At 39.0% G+C, this 22,286-nt stretch overlaps 1 protein-coding gene and 1 pseudogene across 1 annotated transcript in view; one reads left to right on the top strand and one right to left on the bottom strand.

Moving 5' to 3' along the window:
- Window positions 1-22,286, top strand: part of LOC102828254 (O-acetyl-ADP-ribose deacetylase MACROD2-like) — a 328,020-nt gene that overhangs the window by 177,245 nt on the left and 128,489 nt on the right. Inside the window, exons 4-5 of the mRNA XM_006860742.1 lie at window positions 8,538-8,600; window positions 19,563-19,631. Coding sequence (XP_006860804.1) covers window positions 8,538-8,600; window positions 19,563-19,631 — 132 coding nt within the window. The remainder of the gene's footprint in view (window positions 1-8,537; window positions 8,601-19,562; window positions 19,632-22,286) is intronic.
- On the bottom strand, window positions 6,632-8,060 carry LOC102821777 (annotated as a pseudogene).

Genomic DNA, 22,286 nt, shown 5'->3' on the forward strand with positions numbered 1-22,286 from the left:
TCCTCACATTCCTGTTGGTTTTCTTTCCTCTTTTAGCAAAAAAAAAGTTTGCTATCCCACTCTGTAAGAGATGTGATAACCACACTAATTTTAAAGGCAGCCTATCACACTGCAGACTTCAGTCCTTTTGTGAAATCTGTGTTTAAAGACCTTTCTGGTGGTGGGGACTGAAAGCGGGCAAATTTATCTTGCTTGGTGGGAGGAAGGAGGAAGTACTGATCTTAACTTTTGACACATATTACTTCGCCAACTTGGCCTGAAAAAAAAATGATGAAAGGGAGTTACTGGTAGGTTTGTGTCTCCGCTGAGAAAAAAAGAGATTACATTTGCTTACAACAGGGGTGGGGAACCTTATTTCTGCCAAGAGCCATTTGAATATTTATAACATCAGTTGCAGGCTGTACAAAATTATCAACCTAAAAATCAGTCTGCTATATTTGATCAAACATTTTATTAACTCATCCCTAATGTGAGGAGTCCTGTGTCGTGCTGTAGGAGAAGCACTCGACCTCAAGGTCAGTTTAAACCATAAGGTCAGCAGTTCAAACTCAGTAGCTGCGGAATGATTCAACAGCATTTAACAACAACAACATTGTGATTACTGGAACTGTGGTTGCCTTAGCAGGGCCAGACCAAATGATTTCATGGGTCTTATATGCTCCATGGGAGTCCTGGTATGCCTCTGTGGGTTAATGTGCCAGACTGCAAATCCATTTGAATTGCAAAGTCAGCGGTTCAAGCTCACCAGCTGCTCCTTGGAAATCCTATACGGGGTCGCTATGGGTCGGGATTGACTTGATGGCACTTAACAACAATAACATATGTTCCGTGGGCCCGACGCTTCCCACCCAGGGCTTACAAGAAGCACTTGTTGTTGTGAAGTGCCATGGAGTCTGTTCTGGCTCACAGTGACCCTGTATAGGGTTTCCGAGGAGTGGCTGATGAGCTTGAACCACTGACCTTGTGGTTCAAACTGGCTTTTCAGTCCAATGCATTAACCCACAGTGCCACACCAGGACTCCATAGAAGCACTAGAAAGTAGAAAATGGCAGATGAGCTTGTGGTGATACTAAATAGTATGCTTCCCCAAGTCCTTTTATTAAAAGTCAGGCTTTATTCCCCATGACAGATGACTCAGTGCTGGGCAGAGAGGAAATTATATACAAACGTATACATTCACTGACTGCCTTCCTCCCAACTTCAGCCTGTTAACTCAATTTATGGTTGCTAGTGGTTACGAATCGGGCTGCGAGCCTCAAGGTCAGCAGTTCGAAACTTCCAACTGTTCCATGGGAGAAAGATAAGGCTTTCTGCTCCTGTAAAGATTTACAGCCTCGGAAATCCTGTACTGGGTCGCTATGAGTTGGAACCAATTCCATGGCACATCACCACTACCACCATCATTCCATTATAATCTTTTTCTTTCATTCAGGTCAAAATTCAAATGTTTTCCCCATCTGAAACTCTGCAATAGGTTACTTCGCCACTGTTTCTGATTTTCTTATTTTCGTTCTACTCATAGAGTCGTCCTTTTGGAGAGGTTACCCATTCCCTTGCCTTTGGATTAAGGTTCAGTAGTAGCAGATGACTAAGTGAGTTAAAGTGCTCAAAATAAAGATAAGTAATTTGGGTCTAGTCAGGAAATTCAATAGGTCTCAGATGAGTGTTCTGCTCTGTCACTGGCTGACCTCACCAGTCAGCTGCATTGAGCTGGTTCCTGGGTTGGGTTGGAAGGTGCAAAGAAGGCTTCACATGACGCACATGTCTGACATCTCAGCATTTGCCCACATGGCCTTTTTTTCTCTCTAGTTGGTAGCCTAAGGAGCTCTGGTAGGGTAATGGCTACAAGTCGGGCTGCTAATTTCGGTCAGAAGTTCAAAACCACCAGTTGTTCCATGGTAGAAAGATGTAAATCTTTATACTCCTGTAAAGATTTACAGCCTCGGAAACCCTATACAGAGTCCCCATGAGTTGGAACCATAGCGTTGGTTCCAACATGGTTCATAACCATCACCACCAGTTGGTAGGTTAGGCTGAGCTATAGCATGATGGTTTACTTCCCAGAAGGAAAATCACAAACTTCCATTCCTCTCAGGCCCTTTGTTTTCAGGTCTCAGAACATTACTTCTATCACATTGTTGTTATTGTTGTTGTTAAGTGCCGTCGGGTCGGTTCCGACCCATAGCGACCCTGTACAGGGTTTCCGAGGGTGTAAATCCTTACGGGAGTAGAAAGCCTCATCTTTCTCCCGCAGAGCGGCTGGTAGTTTCGAACCACTGACCTTAAGGTTCGCAGCCCGATTCGTAACCACTACGCTACCAGAGCTCCTTTGCCATCAAATCCATTGTGACTCAGAGGGAACTTTGTACAACAGAACAAAATCCTGCCCAGTCCTGTGCCATCCTCACAATTGTTATTTTTGAGCACCGTTGTTTCTGCCATTGTGTTAATCCATTTGGCTGAGGGTCTTCCTCTTTTTCACTGGTCCTCCACTTTTCCAAGCATGATGCTTTTCTCCAGAGACTGGTCCCTCTTAACAACATGTGCAAAGTATAAGAGATGAAGTCTCACCATACATGGTTCTAAGGAACATTCTGGTTGTACTTCCTCAAAACAGATTTGTTTGTTCTACTTACACCCCATGGTACTTTCACTATTTATCAAGAATCAAATGAATGGATTATTCTACAGTCTTTCTTATTCATTTTACAACTTTCACATGCATATGAGACAAATGAAAACACACCATGGCTTGGGTCAGTCACATCTGACATCTTTGCTCTTTAACACTGTAAAGAGGTCTTGGACAGCAGATTTGTCTAAAGCAATACATCATTTGATTTCTTGACTGCTGCTTCCATGAGTGTTGATTGTGGATCCAAGCAAAATGAAGTCTGACTTCAGTCTTTTCTCCATTTGTTGTTGTTAAGTGCCATTTAGTTGGTTCTGACTCATAGTGTTCCTGTGTAGTGTTCCCAATAAATGGGTGCTGAGTTTGAACTGCTGACACTGTGGTTCAAACCAACCTTGCAGTTCAGTGCTTTATCCCATAGTGCCACGCCAGGACTCCCTTCTCCGTTTATTATGTTATCTATTGTTCCAGTTGTGAGGACTTTTGTTTTCTTTACACTGAGGTGCAATCCATCATATTGAAGACTATAGTCTTTGATTTTCGCAGTAAGTTTTTGAAATCCCCTTTGTTTTCAGCAAACAAGGTTATATCATCTGCATACTGCAGATTCACGAGTCTTCTTCAGTCCTGATGCCACATTCTTCTTCATCTAATCCAGCTTCTCAGATGATTTGCTCAGTATACAGATTGAAGAAGTATGGCCAAAGGACACAACCCTGGCACACACGTTTCCTGATTTCAAATCATTCAGTTTTCCCTTGTCCTGTTCAAATGACTGCCTCTTGGCCTATGTTCATGAGGATGAGCATAATTAAGTGCTAATGAATGCCTATTCTTTGCAATGTTGTCCATAGCTTGTCATGATCTTCACAGTTGGAAACATTTCCATAGGTAATAAAGCACAAGTAAGCATCTTTCTGGTCTTCTCTGTTTTTAATGAAGATCCATCTGACTTCCACAGTTCCATGTCTGTTTCCCTGTCCTTGTCTCAATCTAGCTAGAATTTCTGCAAGCTCCCTGCCAATTTACTGTTGCAACTGTTTTTTAATTACCTTCAGAAAATTTTATTTGCTTATAATATTAATGATATTGTCGAGTGATTTCCATCACATTATGTCCATCTAAGCAGGTAACAGAGCCAGTACAGCTTTAAGGAGAGAAAAAATAGACTCCACATCTCAAAAAAAGGAGGGACAAAACATTTGAGACCATCTTTTATCTACCTTAATACTGGGTGGAAACTCTGCTTCTCTGTTTTCTGCACTTTAGCTACAAGTTTTCTAATTTTTCTTGAGTCTTTAGAGAAATTGACAAGTTTTTTTATGTTTGTTTTAAATTTCTAAGCCAAAAATGATAAGACCTACCTAGAAATAAATTATAAAATCATGCCTTTATTTATGTTTTGGAAGTTTATATGTTTCTCCACATAAATTTGCATGTGTGTGTGTGTGTGTGTGTGTATATTTATCTGTGTATGCATATATATATATATATATATATATATATATATATATATATATACACACACACACACAGATATATATACACATATATACACAGACTCACACACACACACATATATTATACACAAGCATATATATACACACACACACACATATATATACACATGCATATATATGTGTGTGTATATATATAATTTGTTGTTATTGTTGTTAAGTGCCGTCGAGACAGTTCCGAACCATAGCGACCCTGTATAAGGTTTCCAAGGAGTGACTGGTGAGCTTGAACTGCCGACCTTGCAGTTGAAACGGCTTTGAAGTCTGGTGCATTAACCCACAGTGCCACACCAGGGTAAGTTTTAGCATACAGTCTCCATCATAGCTAACCAGTTACTTATTTTACAAGGTACTAAAGAAGTCAAATATTATAATGAAATGTGCAAAGATCTGGAGTCAGAAAATCAAAAAGGAAGAACATGCTCAGCATTTCTCAAACTGAGAGAACTGAAGAAAAAAATTCAAGCCTCGAATTTCATTATTGAAGGATTCTCTGGGCAAATTATTGAATGATGCAGAAAGCATCAAGAGAAAATGGAAGGAATACACAGAGTCACTACCAGAAGCAAATGGTTGATGCTCAACAATTTCAAGAGGTATGATATGATGAAGGGCCAATGATACTGAAGTAGGAAGTCCAAGGTACATTGAAGGACTTGGCAAAGAACAAGGCATCAGGAACTGATGGAATAAAAATTGAAATCTTTCAAGAAAGTGAGGCAGCACAGGAGGCACTCACTCATCTCTGCAAAGAAATTTGGAAGACAACTATTTGGCTGACTGATTGGAAGAGCTCCGTATTTGTGCCCATTCCAAAGAGAGGTGACATAATGGAATGCAGAAATCATCGGATAATATCTTTGATATCCTGTGCAAGTAAAGTTTTATTGAAGGTAATACAGAATGGCTACAAGCATGCATTGACAGAGAACTTCCAGAGGTTCAAGATGGATTCAGAAGAGAATGTGGAATGAGGGATATCATTGCTGATGTCTGATGGATCTTGGCTGAAAACAGAGAATACCAGAAAGATGTTTACCTGTGCTTTATTGACTATGCAAAGGCTTTCGACTGTGTGGATCATGACAAACTATGGACAACGTTGCAAAGTATGAGTATTCCAGAACACTAAATTGTGCCATGAGGAATCTGTACCTGGATCAAGATGCAGTTGTTTGAACAGAATATGGGAACACTGAATGGTTTAAAATTAAGAAAGGTATGCAACAGGGTTGTATTATTTCACCATACATATTCTACCTGTATGCTAAACAAATAAGCTGGGTTATATGAAGAAAAACATGGCATCAGAATTGGAGGAAGACTCATTAACAACCTGCGATATGCAGATGATACAAGCTTGCTTTCTGAAAGTGAAGAGGATTTAGAATACTTACTGATGAAGATCAAAGAGCACAACCTTTGGTATGGATTGCAACTCTATGTAAAGAAAACAAAAATCCTTACCACTGGTCAATAAACAACATTCTTATCAATGGAGAAAAGATTGAAGTTGCCAAGGACTTCATTTTTCTTGGACCAACCATCAACACTCATGGAAGTAGCAGTCAAGAAATCAAACAACATATTGCATTAGGCAAATCTTCTGCACAAGACCTTTTTTAAGATTTGAAGAGCAAAGATGTCAGCTTGAAGACTAACGTGCGCCTGACCCAAACCATGGTATTTTAAATAACCTTATATGCATGTGAAAGCTGGACAGTGAATAAGGAAGACTGTAGAAGAATTTATGCTTTTGTGTTATGGTGTTGGAGGAGACTATTGAAAGTGGGCATGATCTGCCAAAAGAACAAATAGATCTGTATTGTAAGAAGTGCAGCTAGAGTGCTCATTGGAGGCCAAGATGGCCAAACTTCGTCTCTCACAATTTGGACATATTGTCAGGAGGAACCAGTCACTGGAGAAGGATATTTATTATGTTTGGTAAGGTGGAGGGTCACAGAAAAGAGGAATTCCCCTAGCGAGATGGATTGGCAAAGTTGCAGCATTAATGGGCTCAAGTGTGGCAACAATTGTGAGGTTGACCCAGGACTGGGCAGTGTTTTATTCTGTTGTGCATGAGGTTACTATGAGTCAGTACCAACTCGAATGCACTTAGCAATAACAACAGTGTCATAATTTTGGTCAATAATCTGTTGAACTCAGAATATTTCATGACATACACATGGTAGATGGTTGAGTGAAAATTAATTAAAATAAGTTAGTTTATTTTTTGACATGTACACATCCGGCTTTTATTAGCATTATGGTTTTTAGCTGAATGAAAACAAACATTAGCTAAAAAAAAAGTGTCAAATGGTAGAAAAACATATTTGGGTAAGTATGACACAATTTTTTGAATCAGAGAATAAAAATGGTCTTATATTTTTCTTACAACTGCCAACAGAAAGCTAAACAATGAATGAAAATGAAATCAGGGAACTTAAAGGTCAAAGAGGGTCTCAAACAATATTCATATCTTTTAAATTTTTAGACAAAGGAACTGAGGATAGAAGAAGCAAATCCAATATATACACCATGATAATAGTCTTTTTTTTTTTTTAAATGGCTCAATTTTTATCATTTCTGAAAGCATGAAGGGCATAGAGACCCTTATTGTAGATGTATCATCTCCTTCCTCCTTGGCTATGAGGTGTGTGGTTTTGTTGACTAGAGGCATCCATGAGTTCAGTTTCTGAGACCAGTCATTTAATAAATTATTTGGATCCTAGGGTATCTGGAAGTTGATAATTCCTCCCAGCCTGTCTGCTTTAGCAAAGATGGTCTTGTTAACTGTGAGATTTGAGAGAAAGGCCTCTGACTCATCAACAGACAGATCCAGAAGCTGTACCATCCTCTTCATCATTACCTATGCCATGATTCTAATATTATGTTCAACAACTCTGTTCTTCAAGTCTTTCCAGCTTTTTTTCACCTTCCTATGTATAGCCAAAAACGTAAGTTGCTGGACTCTCACAAGAACCTTTTCTGAATTCCACTTCATAGTCATCAACAATTGTGGTCCAATGAATCATCTCCATTGAGGTAAAAAGCTTTAAAAGATCCTTGTATTTGGGAATTTCTTCTAACTTCCTGTCACCCCTTATTCAGAGCATCACATCTGACTGTTCATTGTCAAAAGGAGCCAGGGTAGTATAGAGAACAACATGTTTCAGAGCCTGTTACCTCTTTTCACTTTCTGCCTGTATACAGGGAATGTTTGTTACTGCTTGGTAGCGCTTACAAATAGACAAATAAGAGCCTTCATGCTGATCCAGCTGAATCATTAAATTATAATATTTCAACTTTTATTTTTCTGTGTTTTCCTCCTAGAAAAATTTGATATTAATTTTCTTGCTGATAATCTGAATGCCTCATCTTCTCCAAAAGAAACTCACTCTTTCTTCTCCATTAGCCCACAGGTTTCCACCTGTAACTCCTGTAAGATGGAGGCTGCCTCTTTCACATCACCATTTTGTTCTTTGATAGTTGCTAATGTTTTAGTCAGTGGAGCATGCTCACTTTCAACATAAATCTTTCCTTCTGTAACCATTCATGGCATATCAATTAATCGAAGTTTGGTTGGGAGGTCTGTGATTTTCTCAGTGTAAGTACAGCATTGTTGAACCACTTTTGCAAAAGCTTGTTTTAATATTTTCATTTAGTAAATCCCATTCTCTAGCCTCATAGCACATCTTCACTATTGCCACTACGATACAGGATGTAGACACCATAGCAGAAGCTGCACGGGTCTGTTTCTCGAAAGAGAGAAGGGTTTCAGTGACTTCTTAAAGTCTTCCTTCCTTGGTCAGCTTCTCGCACTCTGGCAGGAGCTGATCCACGGTGGTGCTGTAGTCCACCTCCATCTTGACAATGCATCCATCAGCCCATTCTGAGTGGCTGTCCAACATGATTTCTGCCTGAGTGTCCCTTGATGTCCCTCTGTTTCGGCCACCAGTCTAAAATAAGTTTTTTAAAAGCATATATCAAACAGGAAAATAAAGGGTATAGATATTTTATCACCCAAGTTTCATTACACAGAGCACGTTCTTTGAGTCAGAGGAGAAAATGGATTGTAATTGAAATCTGTATTGCATTTTGGAAAACGTTGTGCTAGGAAAGATGTTACCAGGACTGCTGAGTGAATTTTGTTTACTATAGTTCAACATTCATCTAGCAAATCATGTGAGAAGGGACAAGTATAAATGCACTTATTTATGTAGGTAATTTTTCTGTTTCATGCTTCTGATTCATCTTTCTGCCTTGCTTTATGGGGAGTCATGCTACATTGGTTACAATTAATTTCAGTGCTGCATATTAGCCATAAAGAGGTATTTCATAAATTGAATTGATGTATTCTTTTTCCCCCTCTGTGATTTTCTTGAAAGATGAGAACGGTCCAGAAGAGAAGCAAAATGCAGAAGAAATGGAAGGGCAGAACCAAGAAGCAGGTGGGCTGAGATTTCTTTTGAGGATCCTTCTAGGCCTCATCCATAGAGGTGAACAATGACTTTACTCTCTGCTATTGTCTGAAAATGCTTATGCCTTTTCACCAGGGCACTCAGGTTGGCACATACTTTGTTAACTAGAATGACACTGCTTCAAATCAGAGTGCGGATTTTTCATGTCTCATTCACAAATTACATTTTTCTCTAGTCTAATAACAGTTTGCTTAGTAATGCTCTAAATGGGAAAAGGAGAAGACTAGAAGTGCCAAGTCAGAGCATGGCTGATTTAGCTTAGGCCAAAATTAGTATATTTAGTTTGCAAATTAATGAAATAAAAAATATTTAAAAGAAGTAAAAAGCAGGCTTGTACCATTGTCACTGGAAAATTCATTCCTTTTTGCATTATATTCATTTTGAAGAGCTATGCTTCTGCTTATTTCTTTGCATGTAGTTGGAGATAATTCATGAAGACCGTCTATACCATACTATCTTCAAACGAGCCTGTCATTATCTAAATTAATATAGGACAAACATCTCAATAGAATGCTTGTAGATTCTACATTGTAAATTATAGATTATAAAATAAACATTTAAAATAAAATGGCATTATAGCTCAAAAGAGATTATCTTTACTTTCAATCTATTATTTTTCCCTGCCCATTTTTGTACTCAGACACACTCTCCTTTGAAAGAATGACAGGTACAACCACATAGTTATTGTAGACAACAAGACAATAACATAGACACAAACAAGAAAACATCTTTGTTCCCCTTAGTTTCCAAATCATCTTCCCAGTACAAAAGAGGCTGTGGCGTGTTTGAATAGTGCCCTCTATCAAATGTGTGCCAGACCCATGCTAGGCCATATGCTAAACTCTTGGAATTCAACCAGGTAGTGTGTTAAGTTTTGCACTGAAAACTTCCTACATTAACCTTGGAACTTTTGCTAGGGAATTGGAAGCTTTTATTATTAACCTGGAAGATGGAATTGAAGAAGGCCAATCAGAGAAAGCACTGAAGCAAGGCAGCAAAGACCTTGTGTACTTGGTACTGGGTCAGCTGGTTCCCTTAGCTGAAATGTAGTCCTTGCAGTGAAATGAATTTCTAATACAGCAAATTGTTGTTATCCACCCTGTCCCCCTCGCTATGCTCGATAGAAGATGAGCCTTATGTGACAAGCTGTCACTGTTTTTACTGTTTGGGGCTGAAAAGAATTTGTCAACTAACGGCTGACAGCTGATGCCATTTTCTGAATGTTTGATTTCAACAGGTTTATTCACTGCTCTGTCCTAAACTCTTTTTCAATATAGCTTTTTCTTCTCATGTTTTCATGTGCACACACATGTGCCTGTATTTCGGTTATTCATTCTTTCTCCCTTAGTCAGTTGAGAACAGACTGTTTTAAGATTGGTATCATTTTGTCTGTTAGCATGCAGGGGAAAGAAATGAGTATCTCCTTCACCTCTTGAAAGGAGCTCTGGTATCATAGTGATTACGAGCCGGACTCCTAAAATCATGGTCAGCAGTTCAAAAGTACCAGCAGTTCTGCTGGAGAAAGATGAGGCTTTCTGTTCCTGCAAAGATTTACAGCCTCAGAAACCTGATAACGGAGCCACTATGAGTCGGAACCGACTCCATGGCACACAACAACCACCTACCTTTTGAACTCAGTAACACTCTCACTACAATATAGATATATCTCAGTGTAAGGAGGTACTGAGTGGTACAGATGGTTAACGTGCTAATATGTCTACTAAGAGGTACCTTGGAGTCCTGTTGTGGTGCTGTAGGATAAGTACTGGACCGTTAATCAAAAGGTTGGTGGTTCAACCCCACCAGTCTCTCCTTGGAAACCATATAGAGGGACACGGTGAGTCAGAACAGACTCGATGGCACTGAGCAACAACAACAACAGAGGTACCTGAGAAAAAAGGTCTGGAGATCTTCTGAAAAATGAGCCATTGGAAACCATATGGGGCATAACTCTACTGTGACGCACATAGATGAAGTTGCCATGCATTGGAGTCAACTCCAGGGCAGCTGGTTTCAATGTAAAGGATAAGTTCTAAATGCCTCCCTAAACAACTCCTTTTGGTTTTCTCTGAGAGTCAGTGGCTGGTATATAGTTTGTTGATATTGTTACTGTTAATTGTTGTTCCAGTCAATTCTGACTCTTAGCAACTCTGAATAGGGTTTCTGAGGAATGGCTGGGGAGCTTTAGCTGCCAACCTTGCTGTTCAAACTGACCTTGCAGTCCTATATTTCTAGACCTGTGTCAACAAACACTGTCAGGTTCATTGTGCTCTTTTCAGAACCTCCCTAATCTAACTGAAGAGAAACCAAATCCCTGGTCTCATCATCAAAGCCCTTTTGACCTGCTTCTACTCTTTCAAAATTAAAATAACTTTTCATTCAATATAATTTCTAACTTTAATTTTGATTTGCTACTCAACATATCCCATTAGGAAAAAGACACACAATCAAAACAGTATAATCTAGCAATTTATACTGCTGTCATGATCAAGCCAAATCAAATTTGTAAATGATATTTCTGAGACAGTTATTTAACTCATACTTATCAAGTGCTTACTATGTCCCCAGCACTATCCTGGGCAATAGAAATATAGCAGCAAACAACAGTAATAGTGTGCTTGCTTTCTTGAAGCTTATATTCTAATTGTTGTTGTTACGTTTTGACTCATGGTGACCCTGTTAAGGGTTTCTCAGGAATCACTGGTGAGTTTGAACTGCTGACCTTCAAATTGACCTTGACATCCAGTTCATTATCATGAAGTGCCACACCAGGATATTCTGTTTGTTATTAAGAGCCTTTGAGTAGATTCTGACACATAGTAGTAGCCCTACATAGATAGGGTTTCTGAGAAGCAGCTGGTGAGCTTGAACCATGTATCTTTTAGTTCAAACGACTTTGCAGCCTGGCGCATTAGCCAACAGCACCACACCAGGACTCCTATATTCTGGTTGCTGTTGTTAAGTGCTGTTGAGTCAGTTCTGACCCTTAGTGACCCTGTATAGGGTTTCCAAGGAGCACCTGGTGATCTTGAACCACCAATCTTGTGATTCAAACTGACATTGCAGTCCAGTGCATTAGCCCACAGTGCCATACCACGACTCTTGGTTGTTGTTGTTAAGTACCGTGGAGTAGGTTCGACTCATAGTGACCCTGCACAGGGTTTCCAAGACTATAAATCTTTACGGGAGCAGAACACCTCAGCTTTCTCCCATGGAACTGCTGGAAGTTTCGAACTGCCGACCTTGAGGTTAGCAGCCCAATTCATAACCACTATGCTACCAGAGCTCCTTACGACTCTTGGTAGGTAGGTCCAAACAACAAATAAAAATGATATAGAACAAATACCCAGAAAGTATACTTTAATTGGATAGACTAAGGGAAGGCATCCTGAAGAAATTATAGTTAAGATGACATCTAAATGATGAGATGATGGAAGGGCATTCTAAATAGAGAAAACAGGTAACACAAATACCTTAAGGCCAGATTAGATTTTACATTTTGTAGAAAGAAATGAAGAAAACAAAAGGTCATTAAAAAGATTGGAAAGAAATAAAAAAATAAATAATGGATGTCAGAAGAGACTCTGAAACTTGCTTTTGAATGTTGTTGTTGTTGTTGTTAAGTGCCATCGAGTCGGTTCCGACCCATAGCGACCCTGTACAGGGTTTCCGAGGGTGTAAATCTTTACGGGAGTAGAAAGCCTCATCTTTCTCCCGCGGAGCGGCTGGTAGTTTCGAACCGCTGACCTTAAGGCTCGCAGCCCAAAGCAAGAGAAGATGAAGTAAAAGAGTTGAGAAGATTTAAAAGCAAAGCTCAAGAAGACAAAATAAAGTATTATGATGAAATTTGTATAAACCTAGAGTTAGAAAACTATAAAAATAAGAATAAATTTGGCATTTCTCAAACTAAAAAAAATATTTAAAGTTTCAACTTGCAATATTGAAGGATTCTACGTGTGAATGAAGCATCAAAAGAAGATGGGAGGAATATAGAGGTACTGTCCCCGAAAGATTTGGTCAATGTTCATCCATTTCAAGAGGTAGCCTGTGATCAAGATCTGATGGTATTGAAGGAGCAACTCTAAATTGCATTGAAAGCATTGGTTAAAAAAAAAAAAAAAGACCAGGAATTGATGGAATACCAATTGAAATGTTTCCACAAATGGATGGGATGCTAGAGTTGCTTACTCATAAAAATGGGAAACTGTTACCTAACCAACCTACTTCCTACTTGAAGAGATCCATATGTGTGTGTGTTCCAAAGAAAGTAATCCAACAGAATGTGGAAATTATCAAACAATATCATTAATGTCACACACACACGTAAAATTTTGCTGAAGATAATTCAAAATATTTGCAGCAGTAAGTTAACAGTCAATGGGCAGAAATTCAAGTCAGAGCAGAAGAGAAGGTACTATGAGGGATATTACTGCTATTAGATAAATCTTTGCTTAAAGTGGAAAATACCAGAAAGATGCTTATCTGAGTTTCATTGATTATGCAAAGGCAATTGACTGTGTATATCACAGCAAATTATGAATAACATTGCAAAGCATGATACTTCCAGCATGGGAATTCCAGAACTCTTAATTGTGCTCATGCAGAACCTTTACATAGAGACCCAAACACAGTCATTGGAACAGAACATGGGAATACTTCATGGATTAAAAATCAGGAAAGGTGTGTATCAGGGTGGTATCCTTTCACAATACTTATTAAATTTGTATTGCTCTTGTTAGTGTTAAGTGCCTTTGAGTCAGTTCCTACTCATAGCGAACCTGAATAGGGTTTCTGAAGAGTGGCTGATGAGGTTGAACCTTGCGATTCAAACCGACTTTTCAGTCCAGCACATTAACTCATAGCACTACACCAGGACTCCCAAGAGAGCTTGGTGTTAAGTGCCTCCGAGTTGGTTCTGACTCATAGTGACCCTGTATAAGGTTTCTGAGAAGCAGCCAGTGAGCTTGCCTGGCCAGTTAGCTTGCACAGCCGACCTTGCAGTTCAAACAACCTTATAGCCCAGTGCATTAACCCACAGCTTCACACCAAGACATCATTAAATCTGTGTGCTAAGCAAAGAATCCGCTGAAACTGGGCTATATGAAAAAGAAAATGGCACCAGGATTGGAGGAAGGCTCACTAACAACTTAGAATATGCAAATGACGCAGCCTGGCATCCTATAAGTGAAAATAACTTGAAGACTTACTGGTAAAGGTCAATGTAGATTACACTTCAATCTGTTACTGTTGTTGTGGGCCATAAAGTCACTTCTAACTCATAACGACCCTGCATAAGGTTTCCAATAGTAGCTATTGTGGTTGACCTGCCAACCTCATGGTTAGCGCAGTAGGCAGTCCAGTGTTTATCCTTCAAGCTAATATAATTAAAACCTTCAAACTTGGGCCAATAAACAACATTATCAAATGGAGAAAAGATTGAAGTTATCAAAGTTTTATTTTAATCAGGACCCATGGAATCAACATCTAGGAAATCAAAGATGTATTGCATTGGGTAAATGTGCTGCAAAAGATCTCTTTAAAGTGTTAAAGCAAAGCTGTCGCTTTGAAGATTATCATATACTTGACCCAAGCCATGATATTTTAAATTGCCCCATATGCATAGCAAAGTTGGACATGAATAAGGGAGACAGAAGGAGAATTGATGCCTTTGAATTATGGTGGTAGCAAAGAGTATTAAATATACCATGGACTAGCACTGAAAGGAGTCCTGGTGCGGCACTGTGGGCTAATGCATCAGATTGCAAAATCATTTGAACTACAAGGTCACCAGAAACTCCTTGGAAACCCTATATGGGGTTACTATGGGTCAGAACCAATTTGATGGCGCTTATCAACAACAATATAGCACTGAAAAGCAAGATAATTTTGAACTTCAAGGTCAGTGGTTCAAATCCACCGGCTGCTCCTCAGCAACCCTATACAAAGTTGCTATGAACCTACTTGAAGGTATATAACAACAACAACAGGTGCCTCAGGGGAAGCTAGTGGCATTATAAATAAGATAAACTCTGGACTTTAAACCAGAGGTCAGCAGTTCAAACCTACCAGCTGTTCATCAGAAACACTATACAGGGTCACTATGAGTCATTTGCATTAGGCAAATCTGCTGCACAGGAACTTTTTAAAGTGTTGAAGAGCAAAGATGTCACCTTGAGGACTAAGGTGTGCCTGACCTATACCATGGTATTTTCAATAACCTCATATGGATGCAAAAGCTGGACAGTGAATAAGGAAGATCATAGAATTGATGCCTTTGAGTTGTGGTGTTGGAGGAGAATACTGAGGGTGCCATGGACTGCCAAAAGAAACAATAGATCTGTTTTGGAAGAAGTGCAGCCAGAGTGCTCCTTGGAGGCCAAGATGGCTAAGCTTCGTCTCTCATACTTTGGACATATTGTCAGGAGGGAACGTCGCTGGAGAAGGATGTCATTCTGGGTAAGATGGAGGGTTGGAGAAAAAGAGGAAGACCCCTAATGAGATGGATTGGCCAGGTGGCATCATTGATGGTGTCAAGTGTGGCAGCAATATTGAGGTTGACCCAGGATCGGACATTGTTTCATTCTGCTGTGCATGGGGTTGCTATGGGTTGGTTCCAACTCGATGGCACCTGACAACAACAACAATGAGTCAGGATACACTCGACAGCACTTAGCAACAACAACAAGCCAGAAGAATAAACAACTCTGTGCTCTTAAAACTACAGCCAGAATGCTTCTTAGATGTGAGCATTGCCGAACATCATCTCATACCTTTTGGACATGGAGACCCTGCAGAAGGACATTATACTGGTAAAGTAATGAGTCAGTGAAAAATGCAAAGTCCCTCAAAGTGATGGGCTGGCATAATGGCTACAACAATGAGCTCAAATATAGGAACAATTGTGAGGATGGTTCAGGACCAGGAAGTGTTTCCGTCTGTTATGCATAGAATCAATGTGAGTCAGAACTGACTTGACACACCTAGCAACACCAGAAGGTCTGTGTGGTTGTAACATGGTGGATTATGAGGAACATGATGTGAGATGAGGGTAGAAAGCAGAGTACCAGACCATGTGTAGTTGTATAGTGTTTGGTTTTATTATAGGTACAATGGTGCTGCAAAAATTGTCTTTTAAAGTATTAAAAAGCAAAACTGTCACTTTGAAGACTAATGTACACCTGACTCAAGTCATGATATTTTCAGTAGCTTCATATGCATGTGAAAGTTGGACAATGAATAAGGAAGACCAAAGAAGAATTGATGTATTTGAGTTATGGTGTTGGAAAAGAATATTAAAAGTACCATGGACTACCAGAAGAGCAGACAAATCAATGTTGGAAGAAGTATATTCAGAATGCTTCTCAGATGCTAGTATAATGAGACTTCATCTCTCATACTCTAGAAATACATTCAGGAGGAAACAGCCCCTGGGGAAGGACATTATGCTTGGTAAAGTGAAGAGTCAGATAAAAAGAGGAAGACTCCCAATGAGATGGATTAGCACAGTGACAGTAGCAATGGGTTCAAGCATAACAATGATTGTGAGGATTGTATATGACCAGGCAGTTTGTTCTGTTGTGCATAAGGATGCTATGAGTTAAAACAACAACAATGGGAAGTCAGTGGAAGGTTTTAAGTAATGGAGTAGCAAATCTTAATAACTTCATTTTGCCTATATTAAAATGGATCAAAAAAGGCAAAGTGAGATCAGTTATTCAAAGTTATTTCTGGACAATGTAGAAATGGGCTGATTTCAGCCATGTTCCATAGACTCCCCTTGACCTGGAGATGAGAAAGAGAAGAGGAAGGGCTGGTTGGTCCCAAATGTGTGAGACCTGAGGACTCCTGAGCCCATGGACAAGGACATAGCCACAGAGGGCTAGAGCAGAGAGTGAAGCATCCAGCTGATATGAAGTGAAGGGAGATGCATAAGAACACCCAAACTTGCAGATAGTACCCATCTGACTTAACCTCGATGGCTTAATAATCAGAACTCAACTAGAGGAAGATTTAAAAGAAAAAAAGTTGATAAAGGAAACGAGGGTAAATTACTCCAGTTTGATCAACTTGACCTATACTCGTGAATGTAGTAGCTCAAAATACCAACAGAGAGGGAAGGAGTTTTTACATCAAGTATCAAGTACCTGGTATACCCTCTGTATACAGGGTAGATAGGGACGGACAACTTCAACATTGGCTACCTAAAATGAGGAGGCAATAAAGGCACAAAATGACTGGCTTACAAGTTTTCAAGATGAAGTTTAGTTTAAGAGTGTGCGGGGGAAGATAGAGTCTTCACTGAATAGTTTTCATCCTGTCTAGATGGGTCTGGTGAAAGAGATGGGGATAAGATTATTATGATTCAGTAGTGAATACTTGTTATCCTGACTAATTGTGACTGTTAAAATTATAAAGGTAGAAGTTTTGTAACAAAAATGGGGGTGTAGTTAATCTTATAGTCCAGAAACAGAGGACCCTAGGACCAGTAAGGGAGAAGAGCACAAGCAGAATGTGAGACCCTATCCAAAGAAGCACCAACACCAGAGATGGAGGCAGAGATGGGGACATAGAGAGAGGGAACAGCTGAGGACCCTAGATTTATGGAAAGAAAGGGACTGAGTGCTGGCAGCCAGGAGGCAGGCTTGTAGAATGTGCCCTTTGGTGGCTTAAATAATTATATATGCCTGAGTGTTTAAAAAATAAATAAAGGAGCTAAAAATGAATACTGTTAACTGATAGTACATGGAGGTGATTATAATCATTATAATGATTATAATTAAAGTATATGATTTGTTGAATATAAAACTGATGATATGCCCTATGAACTTTTACTCAATTCACAATAAAAACTTAAAAATGAAAGTTATTTTTGGAAATGGAGACAACATGGCTAGATATGTGATATGTTCTGGATATAGACAACAGGTCTTACTGACAAATTGGATATGAAACAAGAGGACAAGAGAATTCCAGCCAAAGCCCTAGGTTACAAATTTTAGTTACTACTTAGATAATAGTACCATATTCTGATTTATGGAATAATGGCCACCGGGTACAATTTTTGTGGATAAAGATAAGGATTCAGTTTTGTCTGTGGTAATTTTGAGAGAACTCTTAGCCATTTTAAATGTAAATCATCTAGTTAAATATTTGAATCAGTATTTCCAGGAAAAGTTGTGGGCTAGAGACACAGGTTTGGGAGTAAATGGGATATAAGTGACCTTGACATCACTTAGTGGACAATATGTAAACAGAGACAACAATGGGGTCTTAACAGAAAGAGTACCAGGACAATTGGTATGTAAATATAGAGCAATAAGAGAGAAGCAGTTGGACAATAAACTGTTTTAAAAGAAAGGGATAAGGATTCTGCTAAATGCTGATAACAACTCAAATAGGCTAAGAACAGAGACATGATGACCATTGGATTTAGCATGAGGAAGTTATTAGCATTTTTTTATAAGAGAATATTTACAGGAGTGTTGAAGAAGAAATGAGTTAGAGTAGGTTACAGTGAGACTGTGAACTGAATGATAACATATAGTCTATCCTTGAAGGAGTTTTTCTGTGAGGGAAAGATCATGTGACATCAAGTGAGGCTTTAGAGTTTGTTCCTTCTTCTTTGTTGTCACTTAGCATAAGAAAGTAACTTATCATTTCCTATTCTCCTCCCATCAAAAATTTTATTTTTTGTTCCAATATACACATGATCTGAAAGTCATACATATTACATACAAAATACATGCTCAAAAATAGGTAATTTACTTATAAATGTGTGTTAGTTAGCATTTCTATATAAATCATCTTTAGTCCCACAACCCTGCTCCTGCATGAAAATATATATATTCCTTTTCCAATAGTCAGGTATTGTTGTTGTTGTTAAGTGCCATTGAGTTGGTTCTGACTTATAGCAACCCTGTAGGGTTTCTGAGGAGCGGCTGGTGGGTTTGAGTAAAAGTTCATAGGGTAATGACTTTGTGGTTCAAACCAACCTTCCAGTCCAATGCGTAATCCTGTGGTGCCATACCAGGACTCCAGTCAGGTATTAGAGTGCTAATTTGAATAATGCTTCGTGTCTTAAACATACTGTTTTAATATTCATTAGGAAATTAATTATCTAATATATTGGAAAACAAACATGGGTAGAGTCACTGTGATTCTTTTGTTACTGAGAGAAAAAAATAAATACTGATGCTGCTAACTGGCTCTGTGAAGGCAAGAGGAACCTTCTAGCTCTTTAGTCTACATCGTATGCTTGGCTGAGATGACGTTTTCAAATCCCTTCTGATGCCTTCTTCCAAGTGGTCCCTTTTCCTGTGCCTCTGCACTGCCAGCCATCTGACATGTTGCCTGTTGCTTGGCAGCCTGACATAAGGTAGCACAATTGTTCTGCCAAAAAACAGCCTTTAAAAAATACACACATAAAGCCTTTTGTAGCAACTTTTAAGGATGTATTTTCTTTTCCATCTGATACCAACAAAAAGAATGTATAGTTCTTTCAGAGGTGTTGTTGTTGTTAAGTGTCGTAGAGTCAATTCTAACTCATCGCAACCCTGTATAAGGTTTCCAAGGAGCAGCTGGTGAGCTTGAACCACCGACCTTGCAGTTCAAACGACTTTGCAGTCTGACACATTAGCCCACCACACCACATGTGGACGAAGCAAAAAGCCAAAGTGTAATACTAACAGCAAATAGTATATTGCATTAAAAAAAATACTTTGTAGTCCACTGGGCTCTGCCTTAACTGAAGGTGTCTGTTTCATTGAAAGATGTCATGAACTGCTAACCCTTTCAAAGACTATTCAGTATATTACAGCATAAAATATGTCTTGCCATGAATTTTCTGAGAGGGGGAGGGTAACATGACTGGCAGGGAAACCCCAGCATGACAGTATTGATTCTAAGGCAGTGTTTCTTCTCTTGGCTTTATAGATGGTGTCAACACTGCTGCTGAGCCCACCCCTGCTTCAGAAGGAACTCTTCAAGTCTACAATGATGAAGGTATGAGGCTACTTACTACATTTCAAATAACAAACTCTTAAAAAAGGGCCATTCGGATTTGTTTTATAGAGCAAAATGACTCAGGGAGTAAATCTAATTTTCTTTGTTACTGCTGTTGTTAACTGCCATTGAGTCAGGTTTCCAAGAGAGGCTGGTGAGTTTGAATCACTGACCTTGTGATTCAAGCTACCTTTCAAACCAGGGCTGTATCCTACAGGTCACATAAACATCTCTATTTCCAACACAAACAAATAACTCACCCACTAAGTTTCCATCATTAGCCTTTTCAAATTTTATATATGCATTTATATTTGTTTCTATTGAAAGTAAGTATGAAATAAGGCAAGTGGTCAGAGAAATTATGTTTAGAAAAGATGTTTATTCAAATTACTAGAATCAATTGGTTCTGCCATTTAGAGCTACTCTTAGGAACCCCTATACAGGGTCGCTATGGGTCAGAATCGATTCGATGGCAGTCAAAAACAACAAAAACATCAGGAATCAGTTTAAAAAAGTGGTCTTTAGGGGCCACCTACTAGAGATCTTAATTATCCAAGACATAACAAGAAGGCAGAAATGTTGGAAAGGGATTGTTAGAAATATAGTTTTGGCAAGAGCATTATTCTCCATTCAGTGGGAAAATGTTGCTGACCCAAGTATCCCCAGAAGAAGGAAAATGTAAAGGAAAATCTTACTTTCAGGAAAAAATGCAAGGGAAAAATATTGAAGACATCATTTTGAGGTTACTGCTCTTGTGTTCTGCTGAGTTGATTCGGACTCCTAGCCACCCTGTAGAGGGTTTCCTTGGCTATAAATCTCTACAGGAGCAGAAAGCCTTGTCTTGCTCCTGAGCAGTCGCTATTGAATTTGAATTGCCAACCTTGCAGTTAACAGCACACCACCACCAGGGCTTATAAAATATATTATCTGAAGAAAAGTCAAATAATCCTTTCTTTTTTTTTTCATTCTAATTAAGTGGCAAGTCTCTATACAAAAATGTGTTAGTATTTTAGATTGTATTTTATCTGTCATTGGTGTCAGAATAGATAGTTGTATTTGTACAGATATCTGTGTTTGTTTTTAACTTTTTATTGTGTAATGAGTGAAGGTTTACAGACAAGATCATCAGCTTTAAATTCAACAAATTATACACTTTGTTTCATCTCAAGGATTGCAATCCCCTCCCTTCCTGCTGTGGTTCCTATTTGCATTCCACCTACCTTCCCATCCCTTCTGATTTTGTTCTTAAATAAATGTTGCCCTGTTGATTTTGAATGATTGACCATATCATGGTGAACATATCTTACTAGTGTTGTTGTCCCCTGCTGTAAACCTATCTACTACTTGGATGAAGATTTTGGCATAAGGGTGAATTCCTTTCTAGACCTGTTTTATAAGCCATGCAATGTAGTTGAAACTTTTGGGAAAATATATTGAATGCATTACTTTATCTTAAACTGATATATAAATAGGTTTATACTTGCCATGATATTTCCTACTTGTTAAATTGGTGTTTAGATGATCAGTCTTGGAATTTTAGTGTTTTAGTATCTGCATCATTGTTTCATGTTACCTTGTAATTTTTTTTCTTTCTTTGTCTAAATGGTGTGTTTTGTGTAGTGAGGAGAGTTGCTAAACAGTGTGACTTATGAAGCCACTTGTAAATTCTGGCTCGGACAATCACAATTTCTGTGACCTCTGATAAGGATTTCAGGAAATGACAAGTAGTGATAAAGTATTCATATTCAGTTTTCTCTGTAAAATGGGCATAATAGTGTGGATTCACCTCACAGAACACAATTGTTATTGTTGTTACGTGCCTTCGAGTCAGTTCCAACTTATAGCTACCCTGTAATACAGACCAATTTATGAAACTGGTTACCTGGCTCATATGCAGTTTGTGTTTCCCAGAAGACAAATTGTGATATGGGATTAGAGAGCAGATGTTTATTAAGGCAGTGTCTTTAGGCTGGGCTATTTAAAGGAGTGAAACCATACCCCATACAGTTGTGGTGGTGGGCAAATCTCAAATCTTCGGATTCGGCATCAGGATGGAGGCTTCTCCTGACCCGGTGATGCAGGGGCTGACAAACCCTTAAGGTCAGATGGCAGGCTGCTATTTCACAAGGCTGTGGGAGCTGGTATATTCCAAAATCTGTAGGTCAGATGGCTGATTGCTGGCTGATGTTCCAAGCATGAAAGGTCCAAGAGATTATGACTCAGAAGCAGGCTACAGAGACAGTAAACTTTGTGAGAATATCCATATATATTAGAATGTAAGTCACATACCTCACTCCAAATTCCCATTTTGCTTGTTTGGTTAATCACATCAGATCACAGAATACAGGATGATTACAAAATATCTTCCAAACAACTGAAATCCATAGCCTAGCCAAGATGTTTCATTACCTTAACCATCACAGGAGGGACCTTGAATAAACAAAACACCCGTGAATGGAAACGGGCCTGGGTAGAGGGAGAAGCTGAGATGCAATGCATTCTCAAAGGAAACCTCATTTGATTTTATGGGAGCTCTGAAGATGACAGGACACTTACCAAATGTGCCAGATGGGATGGAATACATGGCAATTGAAACCTTCTACTGATAAGTCATTTGATACCCCCTGGCATGTGAAAAGGTGTGGTCTTGTTTGA

This window comes from Chrysochloris asiatica, unplaced genomic scaffold, assembly GCF_000296735.1.
Source record: "Chrysochloris asiatica unplaced genomic scaffold, ChrAsi1.0 scaffold00039, whole genome shotgun sequence".
In the NCBI taxonomy this organism is placed as follows: Eukaryota; Metazoa; Chordata; class Mammalia; order Afrosoricida; family Chrysochloridae; genus Chrysochloris; species Chrysochloris asiatica.